The sequence below is a fragment of the Fistularia commersonii genome, chromosome 31 (genome assembly GCF_037954325.1).
Source record: "Fistularia commersonii isolate RoL2024-O1a breed Wild chromosome 31, RoL_Fcom_v1.0, whole genome shotgun sequence".
In the NCBI taxonomy this organism is placed as follows: domain Eukaryota; kingdom Metazoa; phylum Chordata; class Actinopteri; order Syngnathiformes; family Fistulariidae; genus Fistularia; species Fistularia commersonii.
In genome coordinates this window covers 11,676,371-11,704,266 of record NC_141314.1, presented here as the reverse complement: position 1 = coordinate 11,704,266, position 27,896 = coordinate 11,676,371, and the positions used below count along the sequence as shown (strand labels likewise).

The 27,896-nt window shown below is 54.5% G+C and overlaps 1 protein-coding gene across 2 annotated transcripts in view; it reads right to left on the bottom strand.

Annotated features, from left to right (window-relative positions):
* tenm1 (teneurin transmembrane protein 1) overlaps positions 1-27,896 on the bottom strand; it is a 203,657-nt gene that overhangs the window by 105,959 nt on the left and 69,802 nt on the right. For both annotated transcript variants that reach the window (XM_086178716.1, XM_086178717.1), the window contains exon 4: positions 7,398-7,641. In XM_086178716.1, coding sequence (XP_086034842.1) covers positions 7,398-7,641 — 244 coding nt within the window. The remainder of the gene's footprint in view (positions 1-7,397; positions 7,642-27,896) is intronic.

The following is a 27,896-nucleotide window of genomic DNA, read 5'->3' as shown; positions in this document are numbered from 1 at the left end:
GCGCCGCTTCGCGCGTCCCACAAACTACCTGCCACCTCTGGGAACGCTGTTTGTGCCTTTTTTTTAATTGAGATTACTGCAAGGAAAAAAGAAAGCCAGGGGCCTATGTAGGACAACGGTTCAATTCCTGGCTAATTAGCTTAAGCCAGCACCGACATAATCTTTCCTCACATGTCAAGTATCTTATTCTGATTCTATTTATGCAAATCTGCACTCGGTGGAATTCCCTCCCGCTCAGAAGTGTGGCCGGCCGAAACTCATTTAAAGGACCCCCAAGGTAGGAGATTTAAGAACAGACCCCCCTCTCCTGCCATTTTTTAATAATGTGCGCAGGGACGGCCTTGGATTCAGAGCTCTCTGCGTGTCACACAGGCGCACGCATCACGCACACGCACACACACACACACACACACGCACACACACACACACACACACACACGCACGCACACACTTTGCTGCCGCTGAGCTGCAAACCCTGCAGACCCCGCAAACCTCACCTGCTGAAAAGCGGCTCTCGGAGTCGTCGAGCGCGGCGGTTCGGCTAAATCCTTAATATCCCACATGTTTGGCTGCATTTCTGCGCTTTTAATCTAAGTGGGCTCTTAAATCAGAAAGTAACGGCGCCATCAAAGATTAATCCAGAAAGATAACATCAAGGAGGAAATGTGCTCGCGGTCCAAGCCCTGGGATTCCCCTCGCATTTTATATCACGGTCCAACAGCTGATTCCGCCAGGCGCGCAATATATGACGCAACTTAAAGACAAACTTCTCGCGGCCTTATTTCACACATTGTGCGTTTTTGAGCCGTGGAAAAGAGGGTGCCGCTCCACGCCGAAGGAGCCTGATCAGAGGAGTCCAAGTGTGACAAAGTGTCTCTCGGAGCGGCTCCGATATGAAAGAGAATTAAGAAGCCCCGGCGCTCGGCGATCAATGACTTACCTATTCCTTTTTTGACTCATCAAAGAGAATGCTTAAGTTATACGACTCCATTAGTTAAACGGAGACGGGTTCATTTTCATTACCAGAACGAGAGCGTTAGATGGCACATGATGATAGGATACTAAGCTGAAGGGCAATTAATCTGGCTATCGTTTCATCTGTATTGTGTTTGGATAATGGAGGGCGAGCGTCACATGGGGGGGCAGAAATATAGGGGGTAGAAAATTATGCAATTTGGGAAAGTGGATGTGGAGGGAAGGCAATTATAAGCGGCTCCCGCAGCGCCTCGTTCTGGCCGGATTGACTTCCGTCACGAAAATGAAAAAAGGTCCGCGGGCGAGCGGGTCGGCTCCCGCGTGGCGGCGGCGGCGGCGGCGGCGGCCAGCCCGGCGCAGACGTGACCGGCCGTTCCCATGTTTCAGAGCGGCTGGCCGACCTCCGGGGGGGTTAATGCCGGCTCAGAGTGACGTGTCGGGGCAGGGCGGCGGTCGCCCGGGGGGTCGGCGCGTACCGGCCGCAGAGGGCGCGGGGTCACTCGGAGGACGGCCCGCTAAAATGGACCGACAGCTACGACCGCAATCCCTCTGTTTCACCTCGACCGAGGCGGAAAAACATTCTTCCGCTTCACCTTCTGCCGTCAGTTGCCTCCCCCAGGGGCCGCAGCCAATCGGCAGCCTCCGTCCAACGCTCTCCTGCGCCACCATTAACCTTCCCTCCTCCTTCACCCCGTCCCTAAACCTCCTCCCTGGTCCTCCTCCAGACCAGGGGTGGGGAAACTTTTTGGCTCAGGGGCCGCATTGACTTTTAAAACTCGACAGACGGGCCGGATCAGCGCGAGATACGATACGTATTAAAAAAACGCATGAGTGAACAGTACATATCATGATATATCATAATAACACGGCTGACATTTGCTTTGAAAATAAAAGCAGCTCGGTTTTGAAGGCTCTGACGTTTGCTTGCATTTCACGCACAAACCGGCTTTTCCCTCGTCGCTTCACGTCCGGCTCATTCACGCTGTCGGTATGTCCACGGTAAACGCTCAGTCACAAAGACAATCCGTCTCCTTCGGCTCAGGTAGCTCAAGAAGCTCCGAAAAAGCTATAATCTTCCCGGATTCATTGATCCGATCATCCAGATCAAGTATAAATTCTGTATCGATCTTCGGCGGGCCGGATTAAAAAGACCAACGGGCCGGATGTGGCCCGCGGGCCGTAGTTTGCCCGTCCCTGCTCTAGACCTTCTCCGACCTCAGCATCCTTCTAGTCAGTCCTTCTCCGTCCACGTCCAGACCATCTCAGTGTGACTTCATCTCCAGAATATCTAACGCGTGTCGTCCCTCTGATGGACACCAAGACTTCACTTCAGAATCCAGGGTTTCACATCTACTCCAACGAGGGAATTAGCAAATAAAAACAATTCAATATGAAATCGGTGACTTTGCTTTAAATCTGTATTTTTCTGCATCACTATTGCATCACTATCACTATTAATTACGACAATGACAATCTCAATGAAATGCAAATGATAACAATGATAACGATTATAAAAATGAAAACAAGAACCATAATAAAAATAGCGACAATGTGTGTTTTGAATAGGACTGATGCTCGGTGTGTGTTTGGCGCCGCGAGGGAAAGTGTCAGAAGTGTTTGGGTGTCTAGAAAGAGTCATCATTTCCACCTCCTCACTTTTCTCTCTAACGGCCTCGGCTTCGCTGTGTTTGTTTCCCCCTTGTGTCTTCATTGTTTCCCTACAGCTCTTCAACATCACCTGACACTGACACCCAACCCTTCCAGCCATCCTCCATCCCTCCATCCTCCATCCCTCGGTCCTCTATCCCTCCATCCCTACATCCTACATCCTCCATCCCTACATCCTCCATCCTCCATCCTCCATCCTCCATCCTCCATCCTCCATCCCTCCATCCCACCATCCCTTCATCCCTCCATCCCTGCCAGCATCAGCTGTGCGCTGCTGGTCCAACAGGAGGCTGCACAGGGAGCGACATGCCGAGGGGTCAGTGGGAGTTCAACTGTGTGTGAAGACACACCCACACACACATGCGCGCGCACACACACACACACACACACGGAAGAGCACAATAGCAGCTGAGTGTGTTCACTGTCCTAGATTCCAAGAATCTTTCAGAAACTAGAGTGCTGAGGAACCAGGCAGCTGGACCTTCAGCCTGGACAACCATCTCAGCTCCTGCTCCGAGGCAGAAGCTTCTCACGGCAGGACTGAAGGGGTTCTTCTCAAGGTGAGGCAGTGCAGGGAGAAGATAGAGCCCACTTTAGCCACCTGACAGTCCACGAACGCTGCGGCAGCTTCACCTCCACCGCGTCCTTGTCGTCTTCCTCTTCCTCCTCTTCGCCCATTAGTCTTTGAGCGCGGAGCTGAAGGTGCACGTGGTGGCAGCGTCCCTGCCGTGGTCCCTCACCGCCCGTGGGAACTAGAAGGCTCCCCTGATGGAGGCTACTTCCAGGAACCTAATTGGAGCCGGATGCTTCTTCAAACTTCTCTGTGCGAGAGTTCATGTTTACAGGCCGGACTCCGCTGGGGGGGGTTTATTGCCCCGCTGAAGGTGGATTAGGTGGATCCAAAGCCAGATGAAGAAATTGGATTTGTCAGAGCACAAGGATCTTCCATTCTTCTTTTAAAAACACGCCCCCCTTGATCTCCTCAGACAATATCTTGAGGCGACGCCCAGGAAGCTCTGGATTCATATCAGATGGCAGATTTCCCCCGAGACAAGAAGAAAATGAGAGTTCCTGCTCTCCAAGAGGTTGGAGTCGGTAGCCGGGGGTGCGTCTGCACCTGGGCGTGCGCCGGCGTGGAGGGAGATGTTCTGCACACACATCCACACCGCATCATCGTTTGTATCCGGGCTTGGCGCCGTGCAACCCGCCCAGGCCTGTTCCTCAGGTGGTCCCGCCGCAGGGAGGAGAACATCTCCGCACCGGTCGATGGCCCACGGTCACCACGTTCTCCCGTCTTCAGACGCACCCCGGACCGCTCGTACCCGCCAAGCGTCCGTGCGCGCCGGCAGAGGGACGATCCATACGCGCCTCAAACCGTCTTAATCGCCGCCGACACTTTGTCGATGCGCTTCGACGCGGATTCATCAAATATACATCCGGGAAAACGGAGGCGCACCTGACAACCAGACCCCGACGCATCCACGCCACTTGGAATTCCACCGGCGTCGAGTCGGTAAATACCTGATAAATCTTTAATCTCATGCCTGAGATTGAGCCGATAGCCGAGGGGGGCCGGGATGATATCATTAGATAAGTGTATCGGGGGATCTCGCCGTTATTTACCGGTGAGAAGAAAACATTTTCTCTGCGACCCTCAGAAGCTGGAAAAGCACTTAATGTCTGGTGGATGGAGTGGTGAGGGGACGCGCAGCCATCCAGCGCCTATAGCGTCGCATTTTACGCTTCAAATCTAGCGGCGCGCCGCCAGATGAGGCCCGCCTGACTGTGAAATTCCAAATAGCCGGTGTTTTACGGTGGAGACGCCTGTCCTTAACTTACACAAGTGGCTCCAAACACGTCTTTGTGTTTAACAATATTTTCTCTTTCATTCCAGGACGCACAGCAGGAGCTGCTTGAGTCTGGCCGGGGTTCGTTTGGTCGGAGCTGGACTCGGCAGGAAGAAGCTCTAAACCCGCTGGCCCTGGGGGGGTCACTCAGTGGTCACTCAGGGGTCACTCAGGGGTCACGCATCCAAGGGCGCATCCAACAATATTCCGGGTTGTCAGGTGGCAACGCCGGGCCTGATTTGTAAAAGGCTCTAATGTTCTTCCCCCTTCAAACGGACGGGTCCCTGCAGGAAGCCACCCGAGGACCTGCTGGCTGCGGTGGAGGCGCCTCCGTGCACGAACCAGCGATTCCCGCGGCACCTCTCGTGCACCTCTCGTGGCGCCGTGCGGGTCAGATAGCGCTGTCACGGAGGAGGTGAGTCTAATGGAGCCGGAGCTCTGGGGTTACGTCTTGTTTCCACGGCGACAGAGAGCCCATAAATCACATCCCTGGGTGAACTGGCTCCTCTCCCAGCCTCACGCTCTTTTCTCCCGCCGAGGGTCAATCCGGAGACCCGGGGAGAAGAACCGGCGGCGAGAAGCGAGAAGCGAGCGTTCGCCGGAGAAGACGGATACTTTCCGCTCGGACCTGCTGGCCGCCGTCCAGGCCGAAGGTCAAACTCCGGGTCTCCGTCATCCGTCCCATGACCTTCGGCTGACCTACTCGGCCTATCGGAGCTCTCCGGCTCCTCGCGGGAGGAACTGGTGATGACCTGGGTGCGGGTGAGGGTCTCGCTCCGAGTCCCAAACACACACACACACACACACACACACACACACACACACACACACCATAAGTAACGTAATTACAATGCTCTCCGGACGAGGCTTCCACGCTGACGGTGCCGTCTGGACAAAGATTAATTCAGATTGTCACCGAGTCTAATTTTATCCTTCCTTTCCTTTAAACGAGGTAAGATCTAATTACGGCCGAATGCATAACTTATTAAAAGCTCTTCTTCTGCCAATCTGCTCCTCAGAACGCCGAGCTCCGGCTGCCACGTCGCCGCTCCTTAATCATGCAAACGTATTCCTCCACACCTTCGCCGCTCCTCCGAGGCGGCCCTCGCGTACCAGAAACCTCCTAAATAATTCTCTGATCAATTATTACGCATGCCGCTCCGAGATGCCTTATTCCGTTTGATGGGACAAATTTCCAGCAGTTCGTCTCAGAAGAAGCAGAAGAAGAAGGAGAATCACAATGTGTTCTGGAGAGGATTTCTGCTCGGCACGGATTTGCTTCATTATTACTTTGGGTGTTCAATCTGGGATATTTGGCTCCGGCGGGTCTGATGATCCAAAATAACCCCGGAGCTCCACCGCTTTGATGGTGTGGAGCGTCCTGTGACAGAACCAGAAGGTTCCTCCGCCACCCGAGAACCGGCCGCCATGAAAAAAAAACCTTTCCGCGCTCAGCGGTGGTCAGCCGTGGTCAGCCGTGGTCAGCCGTGGTCAGCGGTGACCGGCTGCACCGTCTCACAGCTGTTTAGCTTCTTAAGCTATTATTTTCTAATTGAAGCAGCAGACTAGGTCCAAGATCAGGGTGGACTTCTCCTCAGCCCGGGGTCGCAGGTTCTCAGGGGGCGGGGCTTGCATCTCGCCAGGCGTCCACCATAGTTATTTATTTTAAGAGTATCAGTTATGGTTGTATCATTTAGCTATTAGCATGTAGCCGCTAGTATGATTGGTGGAGCCGGTCCTCAGTTTAGGACGTCCTTGACCTCCAGCGTTTGCTGGTCAGGTCGGCGTCTCCTCTAATTTTATTACAGAAGTCTCGTTCCGTCATTCCGACGTACGCCGTTCGCGGCTCAACAAATTTAAAAATGCGGGAAGGAGTTGGCGGGCGAGCGAACGAATACGTCGTCAAGCGCCGCTTCTCGAGGAAGACGGCTTCGGTTCCGTTCGCTTCTCTGGACTCGCCTGGCCCAGGATCTCCAGCACCTTCCGTTCTGTGGCCGTAGGCGACGCAGGTACTTATGTACAAAAATCAGACGAGGAGGCGCAGCAGGAGCAGAGTTCCCACGTGAGCAGAAGACCTCCTGCATGAGCAGTGACAGATAAGCGGAGCCTCGCAACCCTCCTAGCCGGTCGGTCTCCGCCGCGCTCTCCGACCCTCTCCTGGTCCAGGCAGAAGGCCGCTCACATCCAACCGGGATCCGGAAAAGGTGAAAACCGGTGTTTCTTCTCGGCCGTGGGACCACAGTGGGGGAATGTTTGGTCGGAGTAGACCGGTGCTTCTCAATTATTTTCTGTTACGCCCCCCAGCAAGAAGAAAACTATTTGTGCACCCCAACTCTCCGCCGCGACTAGAAATAATCCCATTTGTCTATAAAATTGCTATAAGTACGCCTCTATATAAAATTATATCCCGATTAACACTAAAGAAAACAAAATAGAATGAAACTTACAACAAAGAATAACTTTATTAACATTATTTTTAGTCCGTAAAAGACACAGCGGTCTTTCCTCGTCTCCCACCGTAGTCCCAGTGAAGCCGAGCGCTGCACGCACTTCGCCATATTTCCTCGTCTTAGCTTTCGGGTGACTTTCTTTTGTCTCATTATCTTCGTCTCCCTCCGCCTTTCTTTTCATCCCTGTTAGAAATGTTTTCATGTTGTCTCTTGAGGGTTTGTTTACCGCACGTCATGTCGCCCGCTCGGCGCACAAAAACCCTGCACCACAGAGCTAATCCTGCACACACTCTGACAACCAGCGCCACTGCCAGCTACTGTAGCGGATGTGCAATTACACTTTATTCCAGCAAAAAAAGCATGTTCCCCCCTGGCATCGCACCCACTCTTTGAGAAGGACTGGTGTGGACCGTCCTGAAGAGTGCGGTCCGGACACGTCAACAAGACTTTCCCTCACCTGGTCTCCAGAGGGATGTTGCTGTTGAGCACCCAGCTGTTGTGAAGCTGCGTCTGGTCGTTCCCGGGCCCGGCGTCCCCGCCCTGGACGCTCTGGCCGGCCTGGCAGCGCGGAGGCATGGTCTTCCTCTGCAGGCTGACCTGGGCGTAGGGCGCCGGCCGGGCGCAGGTGCAGGCGTGGGGCGGCGGCGGCGGCGGCGGCAGCGGGCGAAATGTGAACTGACCACCTGGACTGCTGGGCAGCTCTGGGAGGAGAGACGGGACACACACACACACAAAGACGGGTTTATTTGCCAAGCCGGCCCATAAATTACACAGAAAATCGCGCGCTAGTTGACAGTTTATTGTTATTATTAGTTTGATTGAGGGACATAAATCAGCGGGAGAACTTTACCGGGCCAAGCCCCCCCCCACCTACCTGCTCTGATACACTTCCAGCTGCCCTATAAATAGCTTCTTGGCCGTTCCTGCAAGCGCGAGTCTTTAAAGAGCTAACGGCTCGGGCTTAATCTGCAGCCGCCAGCCCAAACTACCCATGTGATGTTTATTATGAGATATGTGGCTCGGCGGAATGAGCTAGCCGCCCGTAACTCGCTCACACTGCTAACCTCGGGGTCCGGCTAGAGCTCTCCCCATCCACCATTTATCACTCTGTACACCGTGACTCTGCTTCTCCTCCTCCTCCTCCTCCTCCTCCTCCTCCTCCTCCTCGCCACCCGCCGCCGCCGCTTCCTCTCTTTGAGCTCCTCCAACACAGAGAACTAATTAAGAACATTTTTTTTTAGGGGATGAAATAAGTATGCATGTGTTGGCTTGGTATCTTCTCTGCATTTGTGTAGATTAAATTAGTTTGCATGTAAAGCACTTTGTGTGTGTGTGTGTGTGTGTGTGTGTGTGTGTGTGTTGGCTGTTGCTCGTCGTTGTAAATCAAGAGCCCTGCCGCATCATTAGCTGTGAGTGTTTGGGGGCGTCTCCGGCCGTATGGCTGCATTGTGGCTGCATCGTGGCTCCGCCATCGCCGCAGATCTTTGTCCCCGAAGGCCGACGCCGTCCGGCTGGATTGGCGGCCGATGTGATGTTTGCCAAAGGGCCGTTGGGCCGGCGGAAGGACGCCGTATTGAAACCGGCCAACGTGTGAGAGAAGACCCCATCGGGCACCATCTTCGGATACTTGCCCGCCCCCCCCGATATTGATTACGTTGCAGATTTTGGTCTCAAATGGGCTCCGCCTCTGGACGCCGTGTTTTGTTTTTCCTCGCCGGCATATTTAGCCTCCCGACCGACTCCGCGTCCGTCGTATTCAAGCGTTTGTTTCCGCCTCGGCACCGGGGTGCATCCACACCGATCTGCAACCGGCGGCCTGAAACAAGCGTGAGGTTTCATCTGGAACTCAAGGAGAGACTCCTCAAAAGTGGCTTATCTGGAATCGAGCGGGAAATGACCGGAAAATCATTAAGACGTTGGGTTGAAGCTGAAAGCTGCATCGACAAGCTCCGCGGCGGGAGAGGCGCCGCGACTCGGGGGGCGGTCGAATCGCCCGGAGAGGGACGAACGGGGTCAGAGGTCGGAGCGGCGGGACTCCGACGACGGTAAACGAGATCTTTTTACACGCAAGGTCGCGGCGCCGCTCCGCGAGCGGCCTCGGAAGAACGCGCCGGCGTTATCTCTGCGACGCCACTGTCCGGAGACGGTGACATTTGCGGCGATGTGTTTATCTGCGCTGACAGCCGCCTCTCCAGGAGGGTTTCCTGACAGCTGTCACGCCGCTGCTTGACCAAAACGCTCTTCCTCCTTTTTCCGTCTTTCAAAAGACAACGGCGGTTATCGATCGCTGTCACATTCCAGAGTCGACGACGAGACACTCGCCGGTCATGACTTATGACGCGCCGTCGCTCGCCATGATATTTATTTCATGCCTCCTCAGAGCTTCTCCACCAAACATCCCGCTCTTCCCAGATTCCCCCCGGCCTCCGTGCACGTGGCCGCACATGGCTGGAGCCCAGCATTCTGGGTTCTCACATGTATTTTCTTGGGAAAACACAAAGAGTTACAAACCGTTCCTTGTCAGCTGACGGCAGGAGCCAATCAGAAGCCGCCCGCCGGCTCCCGCCGGAGCTCGCGGTCAGATGGTAGCGTCGTCACCCGGAGGTGCAAGCTAATCCACACTAATGGATGCTGACGGGAGGTATTTTTACCCCGCGGCCCCCCAGGTCCATGCCCTCAGCCTGGGGGGGGGGGAGGCTGAAGGCCTGAAGGCCTGAAGGACCGCCATCGGAGATCTGCAGGATCGTAATTAAAATAAACATAAAGCGGTCTTACTCCTGATGAGCGTCTGCGTACCAAACTCCCCGTCTCGAGTCGAACACCCGAGTCTGGGACGACCGCGGGACATCAAGTTTCAAAAGTGAAGAATATTACAAGTTAAGAGTCAGACGATATCAAAAATATTATATTTATATTAGGAGTTTAATTATAACATCCAAGAAAGGCGTTTGGGAAAAAATTGTTATTATTAATATTATTATGATATTATTGTCATAAGATTTTTCTCTCTAGCTGCTTCGAAGCTGCACTCAGGCTTGAGACGCCACCTTGTGCGTCCCGTCAATGAACGCGTCTGCTGACATTTCCATGAACTTTCTTTCCATCCGCACGTCCTGCTAATACCGCTTACATTTATTTGCACTGCTTACATTTTTGTCGCAATAATAAGCTTATCATTTATTTACTGTTTTAGTTTCTTTTTTATAACTATATGGCATCAAGGTCGACAGCAAATTAAGAATCTCATTGTGCGGGGGAACAGGTTTCTAGACTGTACTTTGACAAAAGCTAGATATTCATCAATACACCAAGTTATAGGTGTGTGTGTGAGGTGTCTGTGTGTGTGTGTGTGTGTAATTGTGTGTGTGTGTGTGTGTGTTTGTGTGTGTGTGTGTGTGTACACGTTTCCACCTTCCACCTGTCTGTCTGTCTGAGAGGAAGCCGTCCACACATCTGCGTCAGGGCCTCAGTGTGTGTGTGTGTGTGTGTGCGTGTGTCTGTGTGTGTGTCTGTGTGTGTGTGTGTGCGTGGTGTGTGTGTGTGTGTGTGTGTGCGTGCTTAAATGAGACAAATGAGGACAAAAGTACATTAATTCAAACGAGTTGAGCTCCTCATACATTTTCAACACTTTTTAAATATTTAGTCACAAAAACAAGCCGAGTTTAGAAAACAAACCCGATTCTGATTAAAACCGCGTTCGGCTTAAAAGATACATTTTCCAATTTTGAAACTAAGGCTGAGTTTAATGGGCGCTCGCCTCACGCTGATGTTTTGCTTTGTAGGAGCAGAAAAACCCCAGAAGCGGCGAGGCGGCGTGGATGTGAGGCGAGGCGGCCGCAGCGCCGAGTCCAAAGGGGAAGAAAACCAGGGCTAAAAGGCGACGCGTCTCCCGTGGTTATTAATGGAAGGTTTGAGGAAAAGCAGCGGAGGCTGTTTCACCTGTGCTGTTTGTCAGCCGGACGGCGGGATGGAGTGAGGACAGGACGGCGGGTCAGGGGACGCTGTAATCTTGTTGGCCAGGGCGACGCCGGGGCTCGGCGTGCCAGACGGCGCTTTAGGAGGCTTAGCTGAGGCAGCTCTGGGCCGCCGCTCCTCCGCCCGCAGAAACAAAGACCGACGGCGCGGAGGCACTTTCCGAGCAGATCTGGGGCAGCAGGAAGGACGTCGCCAGAAGCCTGCGGAGGGTTGACGGCGGCTCGGGGGGCGGGGCCGGGGGCGGGGCCGGGGGCGGGGCCACAGCCGCTCCTGGCGACATCCATCACACTAGAACGTCTTCGGCCCCCGGGGTCCTCGGGGACCGGCGGGAAATCGCCTCCGAGATATTTTCCGGGAACCGTGGGCTTTGGGTTATGTAAGGACGATATGAGGGGGAAAGCGTTTTACGGCCGGCGGGTTTGTGAGGGAAAGGAATCAGGTAACAGCAGGTGTGTCGGGAGGATCGGCCTCGCAGGGAGAGCAGAGCCTGGGTTTACATCAAGACTTTACTGTTTACTCCCCTCTCCTCTGGACGGATGCAGAGAAACATATTCTCTTGGGGATTCAGTCATTCGGATTCCGCGGCGCTTCTCCTGCGCCCGGGCGGCGAGGGGGCGGAGCCTATCACGGCCGGGATGGGGCGAGAGGCGGGGTTTACCCCGGACCAATCACAGGGCCACATTTGGAGACACGCAACCGTTCATCCTCTCGCTCACAAGTCCCGACAAGCCAGGGTTTCTAGTAGAGCTCCGGGAGGTGTTTGGACTGCGGGAGGAACCCCGAGGAACCCTGAGGAACCCTGAGGAACCCTGAGGAACCCCCGCAGACACAGGGAGAGCCATGGACCTCCCTGGGATGTCCACGCTGCCCATAGTTCTGACTCTTCTTACAATAGTTGCTATCATTTATGGCCCCGCCCGTGTCGCCACGTCAGGCCGCCTGCCTGACGTTCTTGCGGCGGAACGGGCCGACGGCCGACGTTTGGAATCCAGATTAAAGATGGAGGAGAGTTTAGGCGGGAAGTCCGAGCACACGCGCGCCCCGTGTAGCGCCAGGAGCGTCTCTCATATTAAAACCAAATATTTAAGTGTTTCCAGGGCGGCTGTTTCTCCAGCCATGTTTGCTCTGGCCCCCCCGCCCCTTCATTATTGTGCCCGGCGCTCTACAGCAGAGTTAATTTCATTTATTACAGGAAAGCCGTATAAAATCCATAGAGCCTGACCTCAACAATATCAAAGCTGCCCGTCTGACAGAGACACGCGATCATTCTGGAGAGCATTTAACACCGGCGTGGAACCGGGCCCGGCGAGGAGAAACCGCATCGGCCCGACCCGCTCTAAAAATAAAAGCCCAATAATTTCCCCCAGGATAGCTTTTCATCCATCTCACTTCTTAATTGACTTGCATTAAATTGCCACAAAGTTTATTCCGGCGCCGCTTTGATAAAATAAATAATTAACCCCATTAAAGGCCAGACAACTGAAATTAGAACTCGTTGTTGTTTTTTTTCCTCTTTTTTTCCGTTCTTGGTTTTGCGTTTTGCACGTGCGAAAGGCGGCCGCGGCCTCGCCGACCGTCCGACTCGCCGAAACGCACGCCGCATCATCTCCCAGGAAAGGGAAGGTTCTGGTCGTCCGCCCGCCGATGGGATGGGCGTCGTGGCCGATGATGGAGATAACAATAACGGCAAACATATGAAAACGAAGGAGCGATAGCGCTAACGATCGCGGCGACAAGGATGACGTTGATGAAGATGCCGTTCCAGATAGCGGCGGCGGCGGCGATGAAAATAAGGAAGATAAGGGCGATAGCATCGGTAATAACGGCGCTAACAACGATGATGAAAACTTAAGCGATGGCAGGAACGCTGATAATTACATTGACGACTTCGGGCTCCGAGGCGACGATTAGAATGGGGGTAAAAAAAGAAAAGAGAAAATCAGCCATCGATTAATCTCGGCAGACACGGGGATAAATGTTGGCAACTCAATTTAACACAGTGACACAATCATATCGTCCAATTAAAGCCAGAAAACACAAACGGAGGCGGCGAGTGCGGCGGCGGCGGCAGCCGCTCCCCCTCACGAGGAGCCGCTCCATTTCCATATGCAGCCTGATAATTAGCCGCCGCCGCCGCCGCCGCGCGCGCCATCCGGCTTTACTTTATAGGACTTCTTCTCGGAGTGCACGCCGCCGCGCAGCCGTGTTTGTGTAATTGCTTGTTTGTAGCCTCATCGCCAGAAACAGCTTCACAGCCGTGTTTAGGCTGCAGGTGATTCTAAAGTGGAATTTCCCCCGAGACGCCGGGATGCCTCCCCACTGAGGGTTGGGTGTTTTTTTTCCACTTCTGCTGCGAAAAGTATCAGTCAAACGCTTCGCGGCGGGAGCTCGCATCCGAATCGCAATCACGCACACGCCGCTCCTGTCTGGTGCTGCTAAAATAATCTTTTTTTTTAAAAGCCTATAATTAATCCGCTGATATTTCAAAGGCGTGAACTACTGAACCGCCTTCTCGCCGGCCGAGTGCGCGGAGGGTTTCTGGTCAAGCGGTTGCTCGCTGAGCTCAGCTCGTCTCCCCGGAGAGCGCGGCGACGTCCTGATCCCTCTGACCTTGTCTCAGCTGCAAGGTGCACGGTCATTGCCACCTGCCTCCGGCTATGTGTGTGTGTGTGTCACACTTTCACGGGTGCACGAATGCATTAGCGGGCGCAGGGGCTTCGGATGCCCAGTCACGCGGTGAATCAGAGTGATATATCACCTCCGTGGTAATTTGTGTTATGAGGAGAGAAGGGTGTGGCGAGGTGTGCGAGACCGGAGAGGTGAAACGCGGCGGCGGCGGCGGCCATTACTGTGATTAGCACACACTTTCATCCTTTACAAGCCACATGATTCTCCCCCTCTCCCCGCCTCGCCCTCTCTCCTGTGAAGATGCACTCCAGCCCAAAACCATGAGCGAACACACACACACACACACACACACACATGGAGGCACGTGCCTACCACGTATTTACCATACAACAGTGAAACAAAGCTGAGAAAGCTGAAGTTGACATTAAAAGAAAGGAAAACGAGATGAGACGACGGCTTGCAGGCGAAAGCGAGTGCAGCATCAAAGCTACAGGAATGCACCAGCAGCGAGAGAGAGGGAGAGCGGGGACAGAATATGCGCAGTGTTGTAGCAGACCTGAGCTGCTGGTAATTAGAATAGGCTCTGAGGAGAGACAGGCAGTGGAATGAATGCAAATGAATTCACTGGCTCCGGCAGGCACCGGCTGCACAACCTCGCTTTATAGCACTCCTCGCACACACCGAGCCACCGGCGCCCGAACACCGGGGCTGAGCCGCTGCCGCCGCCGCCGTATGTAGTGACACGACGAGCGCGTGCCGGCGCATCTCCGCGCCGCCGTGCACGTTCGACACGCATCTGCGGGGCCAGAGACAGATATTACCCGCACGCGCCGAGGCACAAACACTCACGGACGCGTTACACTAATCCCTGCAAAATGCCGCGGCGACGCTTGCGAAAAAGAGGAAAGGCGGGGTGACGGCGTTCCAGACGAGCATCGGCGGCGCGTCCCGCGGCGCCACAAACAAAACCCCCTTAATTGGTGTCGATTTAGAGTGAAGCGATGATTCATCATGCTGCGCCCCGCATTGGAAACCAAATCATTTCTAATCCATATGACCTTGACTGAGGGCCGCTGGCGTGTCTGCCTGACCCACAGAGTCCAGGCACACGCTGACTTTGACAAGTGCTCAGGATGAAGATCCACCAAAGTCAGACCGACTCGCCGATCACTCAAGTCTTTATGAAGCCCTGGATCCTCCGTGAGTCGTAAATCAGAGCGCGAGAAGGTTTTCCCGTCTCCGCGACGGAACGCCGGGGACGTCGTTTTCCGAATCACGCCTCTATCGATAATCTCGAGTCTCCTTTCACTCACACACACCGGCTTCTAGGAGTGTGTTGCCACCAGCAACTCCTCCTCCGGAGAGGAGCTCCTGGTCTTTGCCGGCCCAGGAGCCTAAATGTGGCTAAATGTGACCTTGTTAGATGACGCGTGCGGCGGAGATTACAGTGTGAAAACACACGCTTGTGTGTTTACTGGTCCTGACCAAGTGGCCAGCAGAGCAGGAGAGGACGCGAGGAGGGGCGGGGGGGTGGATGGGGGAGGATGGGGGTGGATGGGGGTGGACGGGGGTGGACGGGGGAGGACGGGGGAGGACGGGGGGGGCGAGGCTGTTTAGTATTCGGACCGGAGCGGCCGAGATGGCAGAGACAGATAGCGATATAAAAAATAAAAATGTGCAGATAAAAGTGTGAATAAGCGGAAAGAGACGTGTCTCCGACACCACCTGCGGACCTGCCTGGCAGCCATCTTGCGGTCAATGAGGTGAGCGCGGCCTCCGCCCCGGGTCGCCATTAACACCGACCAATGACAAGTCAGCACTTGCCCTCTATCGCAACAACACCTTGCCGTTCCACTTCACCAAGCGCACCTATCACACCCATCATCACAATGTGCATCCGCATAGAGCTCCTGCACTCTGCTGGACGCACACCCGCACCTCCCCCACGCTTTAAAATCACACACACACACACACACACACACACGGCGAGGCCGAACAAATGCGGGAACAGATGCCCCACATCAGACTGCAGTTGCCCTCTGCTCCCTGAGCGCCTCCAGAGAGACAGAGGAATATACTTAACGAAGATAAGACACTGCAGTCCTCTGGTGTCTCAGTGCCACCCCCCCCAACACACACACACACACACACACACACACACACACACCCGTGAGGGTATTGTAATCCTGCGGCCATCCTGATATGATACTGCATAACATCCAACTAGATGAGGTAGCAGTGATGGCAGGCCGGCCAATAACTGGACAGCATCGTCCAGATCAAGACACCTTGATCTTCACCCCCGTTGTTCTGACTGATCACACGGTCTCCGGGGCTGGATCAGCTCCTGAGGAGAAGGCGTGGGAGTGGCGTTTATGTGTTTGTTCCGCAGGAGCGCGCGTGGACCAGCTCTTCCAGGAAGAGCCGCAACCCGATACGTGCGCGGCCGCCCTGCCCGTGCGGCCGACACAAAAACGGCGCTGATGAATCCTCGGTCCGGGAGACCCGGGGATTCATTACAGATAAAATGAAGTGCCGGTTTAACTCCGTGGCGTTATGAATTATAGAATCCTGCTAACCCAATAATAACCCGCTCCGATATTTCACACGTTCTTATTTCAGGCGCAGATTAAGCGGCCGAGTGGCGGCGGGTAACTTCAGCCGGCGGCCCGGCGGGACGCGCTCTGCAGCCGGATGCAGCCCGAGCCGCCGCCGTTCCGATCGGGGATTTTGCCGCAGGACGGATGGGCGCGGATTTACGCGGATCCCCAAATACTCAACAAAATGAGAGCTTTGCATCTCTGATGAAATTCGGCATGTAGAGAGCGAGGACGATCGGACCAAATGAAAGGCCGGTTCTCACACACAAAGCCGGGAAGCTCACAGAGATGATGTTTTGGCTTCAAATGAGCAGCGGCGGCTCTGAGCCCACGCGCACGGAAACGCTTATCTGCCCGGACGCGTGGCCCCGGGGGGGCCGAGGACGAGAACATCCTTCACGGGGGTCAGAGTTGACATCTGAAATTGAACGATCCGACAGGAGGCTTCCTATTTGACGGGGTTTTCCCAAGTCTCCCGGTTTACGCGATTACGTATCGGTCGGCGCGGATAAATCAAGCGTGGGGCGGCTGACGCTGCGACTCCGACTGATTCTGAAAAAGAAGAAAGAGACAGACTTAAAAATATCTCAAGCCGCACGGGATACTCAGGCGTGTCACGATGAAGAATGCAAATGGGGGACGAGACCCTGCATAGCCGCCTCAAATTACGAGAAGGACAGGACTCGCGGCCAAACGTGCGCGCGCACGTCTCCGGGGGAAGAGCGCCTCGGTAGCTATTTGCAAAATACACGTTAGGACTATTTCCGTACCACGCGTGCGGGTCACGCTCCTCCGGCACTTATCGCTATTAGCGGTCATTAGCATTGGTGTGTAATTATATAGAAGAAGGAAGGAGGCGTCGGCGACGGACGGCCGCCCAGAGCACGGAAACCGTGCGTGATCATTTTTCACCGGAGGATCTTGTTTATTATCTATCCGGCCTGTCCTGCACTCAGGGCTGCCGCAGCCTCTTCCAGCTGTGATTGGCCGAGAGGCGGGAGAGGCGGGGTTCACCCCGGACCCGTCGCGCATCATACAGAACCGTACAATGTTCGGCCTTTCGCCTGCACATCTGCGTTCACACACACACACCAATGCAGATAGTGGCTGGATAGTGACCGCTCACTTCGGCCGTGTTGAAATGTTCTTTGAGAAGGTAAAACAATCTGCAGCCCCCCCCCCCCCCCCCCCCCGCCCAGCTGTGCCTGAGAGGGCGGCGGCCCCTGACATTGCCGTGTAAAAAAGGGACGACAAGCGGGAAAAGGCGGCGGTGACCCCGCCTGAGAGGCTCGGAGGCTGTGAAATCTTAAACAGATAACGTGGCGCTTCGGCCGTGGCGGCGGAGGCGGCGGAGGCGGCTACGGACGCCGGGAGAGGGGGAGCTCAGACAGGACCCCGGCCTTAATGTAGTTTGTAATTGTAAGTGTTGGTCTTTAATAAAAGCCCTGAGTATTTGGTCAGGCTAATAGACTGGGCTCTCTAAATCCTGCCTTCCATGCATTATTCAACAGCCATTAGCCACCGCCTCATCTGGGAGGCTTTATGAGTCCCATCATCGGCCGGGACCCAGTCGAGGCGCGCCGGAGGTGTGCTGGGAGGGAGGAGGAGGAGATTAGCCGGAGGGATGGAGGGAGGAGACGCAAACAGGGCGACGGGAAGGAGGAGAGGAAAGGTTAAGGAGGCTTCAGAGGAGAGGAATCAAAGAGGAGGGCTGACGGAAGCCGCACGCGACGGCGCCGGCGAGCTATGGAAATGAAAGCCGGAGGTCACGCTTCGGACGCGCAAACGGGAAATGAAAGGATTACTGACCCACGCGGTGGGAGGGAGGGAGGGAAGGAGGGAAGGAGGGAGAAAGGTCTGCAGGAGATTCAAACCTTTGTCGGAGAGAAGCCGAACGGGCCGGCGATGCCAGGCTGAGGTGGCATTTCCTGTGGGCCGGGATAGAAATGTCAGCCGCCTCCTTCCTCTCCTCCCCCCCTCGACCTTTTTCTTCATTCGTCTCCAGCTCGAGCTCTACCTGCTCCCTCCGCTCCACCTCCTGAGCTCCTCCGCCCCCCCGAGTCAAGCCAGAGGTAATTTTGCTTTCGGAGACAGAAGAAGGCCATGGAACACATGGAGATGCAGACTGCTCACTTAGCATGGCGGCAGAGGCCAGAAGGAACGGCGCCAAGAATCGAGACGTGGATCTGCATATGTGGATTTACTCGCTTGCTTGTGTGTGTGTGTGTGTGCGTGTGTGTGTGTGTGTGCGTGTGTGTGCCAGTGAGCGTGTTTGCCTCTCGTGCATCGTGGCGTCTGGTTAATGGGTGTTTAGCAGGCTTGCCAGACTTTTCCCAGCCACTCCCAGGCTCCCAGGTTCTCCTGACCCTCTGCGGTGGCCCAAGGACACACTCCTGTCGCTCTAATTAAAACACAACCCTCACACACACACACACACACACACACACACACACACACACCCCGCAGGTCTACAGCTTAAAATAACCTTAAAAGGAACAAGCGGAGCCATCATCCCTTGCACTCAACACCTCTTCAAAATCCACTCAGTGTTTTGTCAGCAGGCCGCCGGCGGCCAGGCTGAGGCTCGCGACAACAAACGCCAAGGCTTTTCCCGGGAATCGTCAAAGAGGGCGAATCTATCTGTAACAATAGCGGCGTCGCTCCGGGAGACCGCAGGCGGTTAGTTAGCGGCGGTAGCCAGGTTCCAAACCTCCGGGTGAGCCATTGTTTACCCGCTTAGCTGCAAAGTTCAAAGTTCAGTCGGCCTTATTGTCAATTTCTTGGCACGTGCCGGACCTGCAGAGGAATCGAGAAGACGTCTCTCTCAAACCCACGGTGAAATGAACAATATAATAATCGTAATCAAGAGCATATTAGCAGTGAGGGCACCGTTACAGTCACGGTAAACACAACACTATGAGGTACAAAGTATGGAGTGCGTGCCATGCAGACACAGCGAGGGTGTTTCGGGTCCAGTTTGGTGCAAAGGTCAGTGGGTGGAACCAGAATGGTGTGAGAACATTTGCAGCGTGATGGGTTTCTCGCTGCAAAATAGCAGGAGTGCAAACAAGAAAAGAAAGCGACCGTGTTTGGATAAGTTATCCGATACAAAGTGAGGTGAGAGGTCTTACGTGCACGAGGGCGACGGGCCGGCACGTCTACACAAATTCTGAATAGTGCCAAGAAAACCATTTTTCTGGTTAATGCTAATGAAGCAGGAGGCTTCAGTCTTTCACAGCTACCGCTGCCCCTCATAATAATGATGCGTTTATCGTTAAAACTCTATCCATCAAGGTGCTGCACAAATTAGGAGACAGGACACAACAAAATAAAAGTCATTCATTTATCGTCTATTCTGCCAATCGCGTCGCGGCGGAGCGAGAGGTTTCTGATCGGCAAGAACACACAGGCTTGTAGAATATACGGGGATCACCCTCTCACCCTCCTAGAGCCATTATTCAGATTAAAAAGCAGATCCATGTACTGGAGACGCTTGTGATTCACGAGTGTGTGTGTGTGTGTGTGTGTGTGCGTGTGTGTGTGGGGGTGGTTTGGTACCTCTAAATAAATTTCCTTTGAAATGTAGAGCAAACACCGGGTCAAACTGACAGCCCCCTGCCAATTAGCCCAATTAGCACACCCTGATAAAAAAATCCACAGCCGTGAACTTGAAGGCATCACAGAAGCGAGCGAAGCCACGAGGCCGAGGCTGATTCGCCGTCTCGACGTGGCGCGTCAGCGCCGCTCCGAGAGCTGCGACGGAGGCTCGGCGAGGCTGAACGGCCCCGCGGACCGTCCATGCAGACAGACGCATTAAACGCCGCATCACACGATAGGTGTCACGCGTGAGCCACGTCTTCCGACGCCGCCGAGCACCGACTCCGCCGTGCAATGGAATCATATAAACGCGAGAAGAAAAATCTGGATATGACAGCACGGCGCCCTGTGAGCACCATTAGCAGGAACAATGATATAAATTGCCTCCATTTACAGAGCACTTGTTATCACTTTGCGGCTTCATAGCGCCGAATAATATTCACCCCTTCGCGCTCACGCGCCGACGGGGGCGGCGCCGCAGTGCGGGGCGCCGACCCGAGGACACCTCGGCATGCGGAGGAGAAGCTGGGCTAGGAGTTTGTCGCCTGAGCCGAGAGCCCGGGAGGGAATGGAGCCCCTTTAAGGGAACCGGGGTAAAATTGGCCATTTCGGACCCCTTCTTCTCCATGACGTTCAGCGCTACGTTCACTGGTTCACACCACCGGATCTTCTGCTCTGCCATCTGCAGGCGACGGTCGCAGGGTGAACCCCGCCTCTCGCCTCTCGCCTCTCGCTACAGCCGCTCACTGCAGCCGACCTCCAGGTACAGATGATGAATGAATGAATACATCTTCTTCTTCTCCTCCTTTGGTCTTTTCCCTTCAGGGTCTCCACAGTGAATCCACCTTCTCCATCACACCCTGTCCTCTGGATCCTCCTCTCTCACACCAACTACCTTCATCTCCTCTCTCACCACGTCCATCCATCTTCTCTCCGGTCTCCCTCTAGACCTCCAATTCCAGCATCCATCCACCAGTATCTTCACTCTCGCTCCTCTGTCCATGATCCAACCATCTCAGACCTTCTCTCCAAAACATCTGCCATGTGCCGTCCCCCTGATCCTCTCCATCCTGGTCGCTCCCAAAGAGAACCTCAGCATCTTCATCTCTGCCACCTCCAGCTCCGCCTGCTGTCTTTTGGTGATAGTTTGTGGAGCAAACATCATGGCTGCTCCACCTTTCCGTTCATCCTGTCCGATAGCCTTGTATCTCCAGCCGTTCCAAGCTGCTCCAACACGTTTCTCTACCTCTTTTCCAAACTCCTCCGCTCAGACTGGACGGAGCGGATGAACGCATGAATACGCGTGGCTCTCGGCCGCGGCAGAACATCTGCGGCCATCATCCTTGTCACGCAGAATTGAGACGGCCTCTCCGTTTCCTCTCCTGCAGACGATTTAGCATGTTTACTTCCTCGTTAGCCGGATGAGAGACTCTGATTGAGGAATTCCGAGGAGGCCGCGCCGTCCTGTCACGGCGGGTTACCGCTGTGCTATGATTTAATGGAACTGTCTGTCAGAGCAGCCAACAACAGCCCGTCAAGCACGCGCGCACACACACACACACACACACACACACACACGGAATAGAGACGACAATAGAGTGTCGAGAGCCTTCCGTCTTCTGCATGTATCATGCGTGAAAACCCAGAACATGTGCAGAAGGTGTCGGCCAGAGGGGAGATAAGCGGGTGGAGGAAGCAGTCAGAGGAGCGGAGGGTTAGCAAAACAAGGCGAGTGCCGGGATCTCGTCGGCTACGTCGACTCGATAACAAACACAGACCGATTGCCGCGCGGAATTGGCCCCCCGACATCGGAAGGGCGGTTCGGAGAGTTCGGAGAGCGAGAACGTCGGGAGCTCAGGCCCGCGGCTCATTACGGCGGATCGGCATTAAGATCTCGCGAAAGCCAATTTACGGCACCGTCCCGACGCTCGGCTCTGATTTCTCTCCCCGGCTCCCCAGTGAATAAGGTAGAGAGCAATCACGCCGTCCGGGCTCTGGGCATCTGCCGTGAAAGCTTTTCCTTTATTCTACATTCCTGCCATCCTTCCAAACTGGCAGGAGAGAAGCTCTGATTAGCATCCACGTCTTTGATTGGCCCACTCCAAAATCAGGCCTGCTTTCCTATACGCCGCCGGCTGTCAAATACATGACAGTGTGTGTGTGTGTGCGTGTGTGCGTGTGCGTGTGTCACTGTGAAGATGCAAATGTAACACATGCATGTGTTTGTGTGGCGGCTCCAGCGCTTTTCTTTTTAATCAGAAGAGGCCGGATAATCACCTGACGCGACGGCGTGTACAGCCCACTTTCTGACGTGCACTGCGGCACGCCGCTCCGCTCCGAGGCGGGCGATTCGCTGCCGGCCATGAAAATAGGCTTCTTCTTTAAAGGTGCCTCTTTCTGTGGTTATAATATGATTAGCCGCAGAGGACATTGTAGCTCTCTCCACAGCTAATACATTTAGTATGGATCGTCTGGGGGCGGGGGGGGGGGGGGGGGGGGGGGGGGTACAGCCAGAGGAGAGAGAGATCAATATTGTAAGTCAGAGTCTGTCTGGAGAAGGGAAACCATGCTGGGAGATGGTTAACTGTTCTGAAGCAGCAAATGCCGCCCGGATGAGCAGAATGCCGGGAATCCCACGATATCGAACTCTTCTTCAAAAGCGAACGGCTAATGCTGGAGCCGGGCGACGGCTCGTGTTGGAGCGTCTGCGTCGGGCGAGGAGCTTGTTGGAAGATTTGTTCAGGATATCTTTAAGAATGAGAGATTATATGAGGCAAATCTGAATGATTCCTTCTAGTCTATAGCGCACTACTTAAGAGCAGCGGCCCCGGAGGGCCGCGCCTCCGCGGGGTTGAAGTCAAAGTGGTGCTCTAAATAGCGACGAGGGTGTCCTCTGAGATGGAGGGGAAAGAGGAGCCCGATTGAAGTGGTTTCATTTGCGTGGCGGAATCCCTCACGGAGGCCCGGCGGAATCGCACGAAGCCGCCGCCGCCTGGCGCCCCGCGCTCGCACGTGCACACACCTCCTGCGGCCGCGGACACATTTCGGCCCCCGTTCCGAGAGCCAGAGGACATTAGCGCTGCATCTATTTCTGGAGGCCCATTAAGGCGGTGAAACATTTAAGAGGCGCGCAGAGTGATTCCCACTGTCAGAATGACCCGTTCTCTCCCCGTTTCCCCGGCTCACGGAAAAAAAGCTGACACGAAGCTTGTGACAGAAACATGTATTTGGTGCCATTCCGGATTCGCCTGATCGGGCCGGCGTACCGGCGGCATGGGCGGCGCGGGAGGAAGAGCGGCTGAGACGAGTTAGTTAAAGGGGTGGGGGTTGGGGGGGGCTGTTCTCCTGCCAAATGGCTCCATTTTGCTGAAATGTGAAGCCTGCACTTTCCTGACATGCTTTAATAAATCTATCCATTGTGTGGGTGTGTGCATGTGCCTGCATTAAGTGTGTGTGCAGACTGCATGAAGAGGAAATTGGTGGCATCTAATCAGGAAAATTCCCCCCCACACCAGTCTCCCCCCACCATCTCTATAGATGTGACAGTCACGGTAACAGCCGACAGCTCGGCTCGACGTAACACGCGCTGCCATATTCCTTATAATGGAAATGCATTGTACCAGCAAGGGACTAACACCCGCACAGGGGCATGCATGTATCCATGCACACACACTCACACACACAGACACACAAAGCTAATGCAGCATGAGCAGACAAGCTTCCCATCTCCATTCTATATATAAATATATCATTCTCCTTCCGGTATGGCTGAAATCTACGGAAACGCCCGTCCCGACGGCTCTAATGTGAAACGACAAGCTCCCCGGCGGCTCTTAGAGGCCTGAATAATTTCTCTTTCCACGGCCAGATCCGGCTAGCACGTTAGCAGGAAGGGCTGTATGTGTGCCTGTTTGCAGCAGGGCATCGCGGCCACGCAAACACACACACACACACACACACACACACACACACACACGTATACAAATATACATATATATATATATTTCTACATACATCATTACACCAGCTTGGCTCCCATCCCCCTGCTTCTTCCAGCCATAGAATGCAATAGAGCATCTGCTTCGCCACGAGCAGTAAAACCCTCTGCTGAGCGCGTACTTTCTTTCACGAGTATTTGTAGATCCAGTTCTTTGCAGTACTGAGTACTGTCACCTCAAATACTCTGATACTCGCCCTGATAAATGTCACCGATAAATACCTCCATACTTGCGTTTCTCCTGCGGGCCAGGAGACACTACATTGGATGACATCATTGGTTATTCACCGGCCTGTTTTAGCCTTTTTTGATGCATATATATGTATATATAAGATTTGATGTCATTTCAGCATGGCTGAATTCATGCGGTGTGACTTCTGTCGATCTGACATGGAAGTGTCTCGGTCGGAGCGCGGGAGCGGCCCTTTGGCTGCCAACGCGCCGGGCCGACAGTCAAACACGCTTGTTTGCGTGGCGCGTCTGCAGCTGCGGCGGCGGCTCTTGTTGGCTGCTGTCAGCAGATTTTCTGGATGATCAGGCCTGTTGAATAGGTAATGGAATCTGTCATTGAGAGGGCTTTTCTGAGCGGCTGCTCGGTTTTAGCAAACAACTGGATGGAGAGGAACTTGGGAGTGGATGAGCGGGGCGGAGGAGCTCCAGGGGGGGAGCAGACCCTCGTCCAGCATCCGAGGACGCAAACACGACCCGTCAGGGATGGCGGCGACACGACCAGTCCTCTCAGGACTTGAGGGAAACGTCCATTCGGCCGTTCGCCGGGTCGCGGCGGTGGAACCCATGCTAGCTGTGATTGGGCGAGAAGCGTGGTTAGCCCTGCACCAATCGCAGGGCGGCTTCTCGAGGCATACGACCTTTCACCCTCTCGTTCCCATGTCTGGACGACGCAGGCTCTCCAGTGGACCTCCCGCATGTGTCTGGACAGTGAGAACCCGGAGAACCCTGAGGAACCCCAGCAGACACAAGGAGAACGTGGAGGCTCCACGCAGGAAGGAGCCCAGTGGGAATCCACCCGGTGACCTCCTGCGGCGCGGGGGCGGCGCTCACCTCCGCGCCGCCATGTGCAAACTGCTGCGTTTGCATCGGCGCCGCGCTTCCCCTCTCCGCCTGGCTCCGCCCCCTGGCACGGACGGCCATCTCGGCGGCGGCGTGGAACCGGCTTGTGAAAAATACAGCAAAGACGTTTGACGCCCTTTTGCCGTCTCCGGAGCCTCGATCACCAAACGTAAAATCCAAAAATGAAAACTATAATGACAAAAAGAACTAACCCGATAAAGTGTTTGCGGTGAACGACAAAGCCAAGGCTCAGAATTAAAGACTTTGCGGTGCGTAGACGTTACGAGCCGGGGAATAAGGGCGCGGGGAAAGGAGCGATAAGATGGAAAGAATCGATGAGAGAGAAGAAGCGAGCGAAGGAGGCGGCGGGGCTCCTCTCCTCCTCCATCATATCGCTCAGCCCGCCAAGGATCGGCTTTTCTTTGGCGTAATTACTCAAGTTAAGGCGAATTCATGAATATTTCATGCGCGGGCCGGTCCGGCCCCCGCGCGGGACGAGCGCTGACGGACTGTGTTCGGGCTGAAGACCCGGGAAAGTGAGGGGAACGTGAGCGGGGGTTTGCAGAACCAGACGGTGCCGCCGCCCTGGGGAACAAACACCGATCCGTGCACGTGTCCTGATGGATCCCGACTCCAGGACTTTCCCTGTTTCCACTCCACCTTCCGTCAGCCAACGTCTACACACACACACACACGTTCACACACGTGCACCAGCCCTGTGATATGCATGGGGAATAAAAGGCAGCGTCATGATTGACTGTCAGAGCATCTATTTCAAGCAAAAGCAGCCGATACTGATTGATGGATTGGTGTTATCTGACACGTATCTGCTAACCGTCGCTAACAGCGAGCTAATTCACCTGTTCACACACACATTCACACGCCGATGAAGGCGGAAGGCGCGGACCAGACCATCGGGAGGAAGAGGGGGTCGGCCGTCTCGCCCGAGGACGCTTGGCCACGCAAACGGGGACTTGTTTTTCTGAAAAAGGTTCTCTGATGTCATTTTTCTTTCTCCGAGTCGAGGCCCTGTCATGTGCAGGCACGGCGGCGGCAAACGGGTCGCCGCGACGGGGCGGCGTGTTTTCATTACTGCGCAGAAAAAGCAAGTCAGCCGCAACTTCAGCGCCGTCTCAGTCGTCGTCGTCGGAGGAGGAGGAGGAGGAGGAGGAGGTGACAGCCGAGGGAGTCTGACGCTTCGCAAACAGAATTGGTGAAACTCAGGACCTTTGGAAATATTGTTGCTGTTTTTGTCTTTCTATAAAACCACAGCATTCCAGCGATGTCACGCTGGAACACCTTCTACTCTGCTGCTCCAAAATGTCACCGAGACTCTGAGACTTTAGAGCGAGGCTTCAGTAACACACACACACACACACACACACACACACACACACACAATCATGCAATGCTATGGCGTTGTCACATATTGATAATAGAAATCTGAATGCCACAGACAGACAGACAGGCAGACTTCGCCCTGCACAATTGGTTCCTTAATAGAAGCGCTTCGCTCTCGGTCAATACCGCAATCTTCCCGTTATCACGCTGTTGATTTTCCTCACAAATTAGAAATTGCGATTCATGAAATCAAATTATTTTTTTCTTTCTTTTTTTTTTTTTTTTTTTTTTTTTTTTTTACCAGCCCTGGGAGTCTCTTCAAAATAACAGTGAATTTGCTACCGTTGAATGGGGGATATTAAGTAAAGGCAGAAGGGAGCCGGCTCCAGCCCATACTATACAGAACAAACACAAAGAGCGCGGATATTGTGAAGGGTGTGTTTTATTCACATCCCCGAGCCCCGATTCTGTCCAAAAAGTGACAGCGTGAAGGTGAAACGCTGTGATCAGTGAGACGCCGCCGTCCCGTTCCTTCATCAGCGAGCGGAGTGCGATCCTACGGTTAGCTAATGAGCCCGAGTATTGAGTAAGGGAAGGACGCGCCCCCCCCCCGCTGAGGATTTTCAGTGTTTGCTGTATTGACTTTGAAGAAAAATCCTCTTAGAGGACAATAAATTATTTGGCCACTTGAGCGTCGTGCTGGGACGTGATGCCTTGTCAATATATGTATCCTCTGCATGCCTGCCGAAGCAACAGGGGCGAGTCAATAATCCACAATAAACCTCTGACCTGTGGACAAACCTTCTTCACTTGTGCTTTCAACTTGTGACACGCATTGATTTCGGGGGACCCCCCGCCCCCCCCAAACCCCCCGCCGGCATGCAAAGTAAAAAGCGAGGCGGCTCTGAGGAACATTTAAGATTCCAGCGATGGACTTGTGAGTAGATGGACCGGGTGACATTTTCAGCAGCGAAACATTAAAACCACAGGAGAAAGCAAAGGGAGGTAATCTGCACGTGCCATCGTTCCTCTGACGGAAACTAACGGCGCGTACGTGCACAGACTGCCTCGCCTTTTGATGCATGGGCTTGTATTCTGGTTTGAATCTGTGTGTGTGTGCGTGCGTGTCATAGTGTGTGAATTAGTGGGAGAAAATGGTATCTAGGTCTCTGTGATGAATCTGTTTCGGTGGCGAGCGCGGCGCTGCGAGCGGCGTGTCATCTGTTAATTCACATTCACCGCAGGTGGTTGGATGCTGGATGGCGACACGGGGAGGTGTGAAGAGCTGGAGGCCGAGAGGAGCCGCGGAAACAGATGAACAAAAGCCGCGCGGGGGGCCGACCCTCGCCGTCCGCCGCTAGCCGAACCAAATTTCAAGAATAGCGGTCGCCGGGATCGTCCCGATGAATAACGGCGCGGAAAAAGCTACGGACGTTCCCTCCTGCGGCGGGGAATATAAATCCGTCCGACCTGAACCGGAGCTCCGATCCGAGTTAAAGAGGTTCCCATCAGCGAGCGAAGCATTCACTGACCGGAGCGGCGGCGCCGACCGGCCCCGTTTATTCCGGCCGTGATGGCGGAGCCTTCTATCAGCTCAGCCCCCGGCCCCGGAGGACCGGCCCGCTCAGAGTCGCCGCTCCTGGCCGGAGCAGGCTAATCAACAGACGGCCGTCCGCCTCCGGACAAACATCGCCCGAGATCAGGCGTCGCCCCGCGACCGCTCGGCTGATGTAAAAAGCCGGCACGT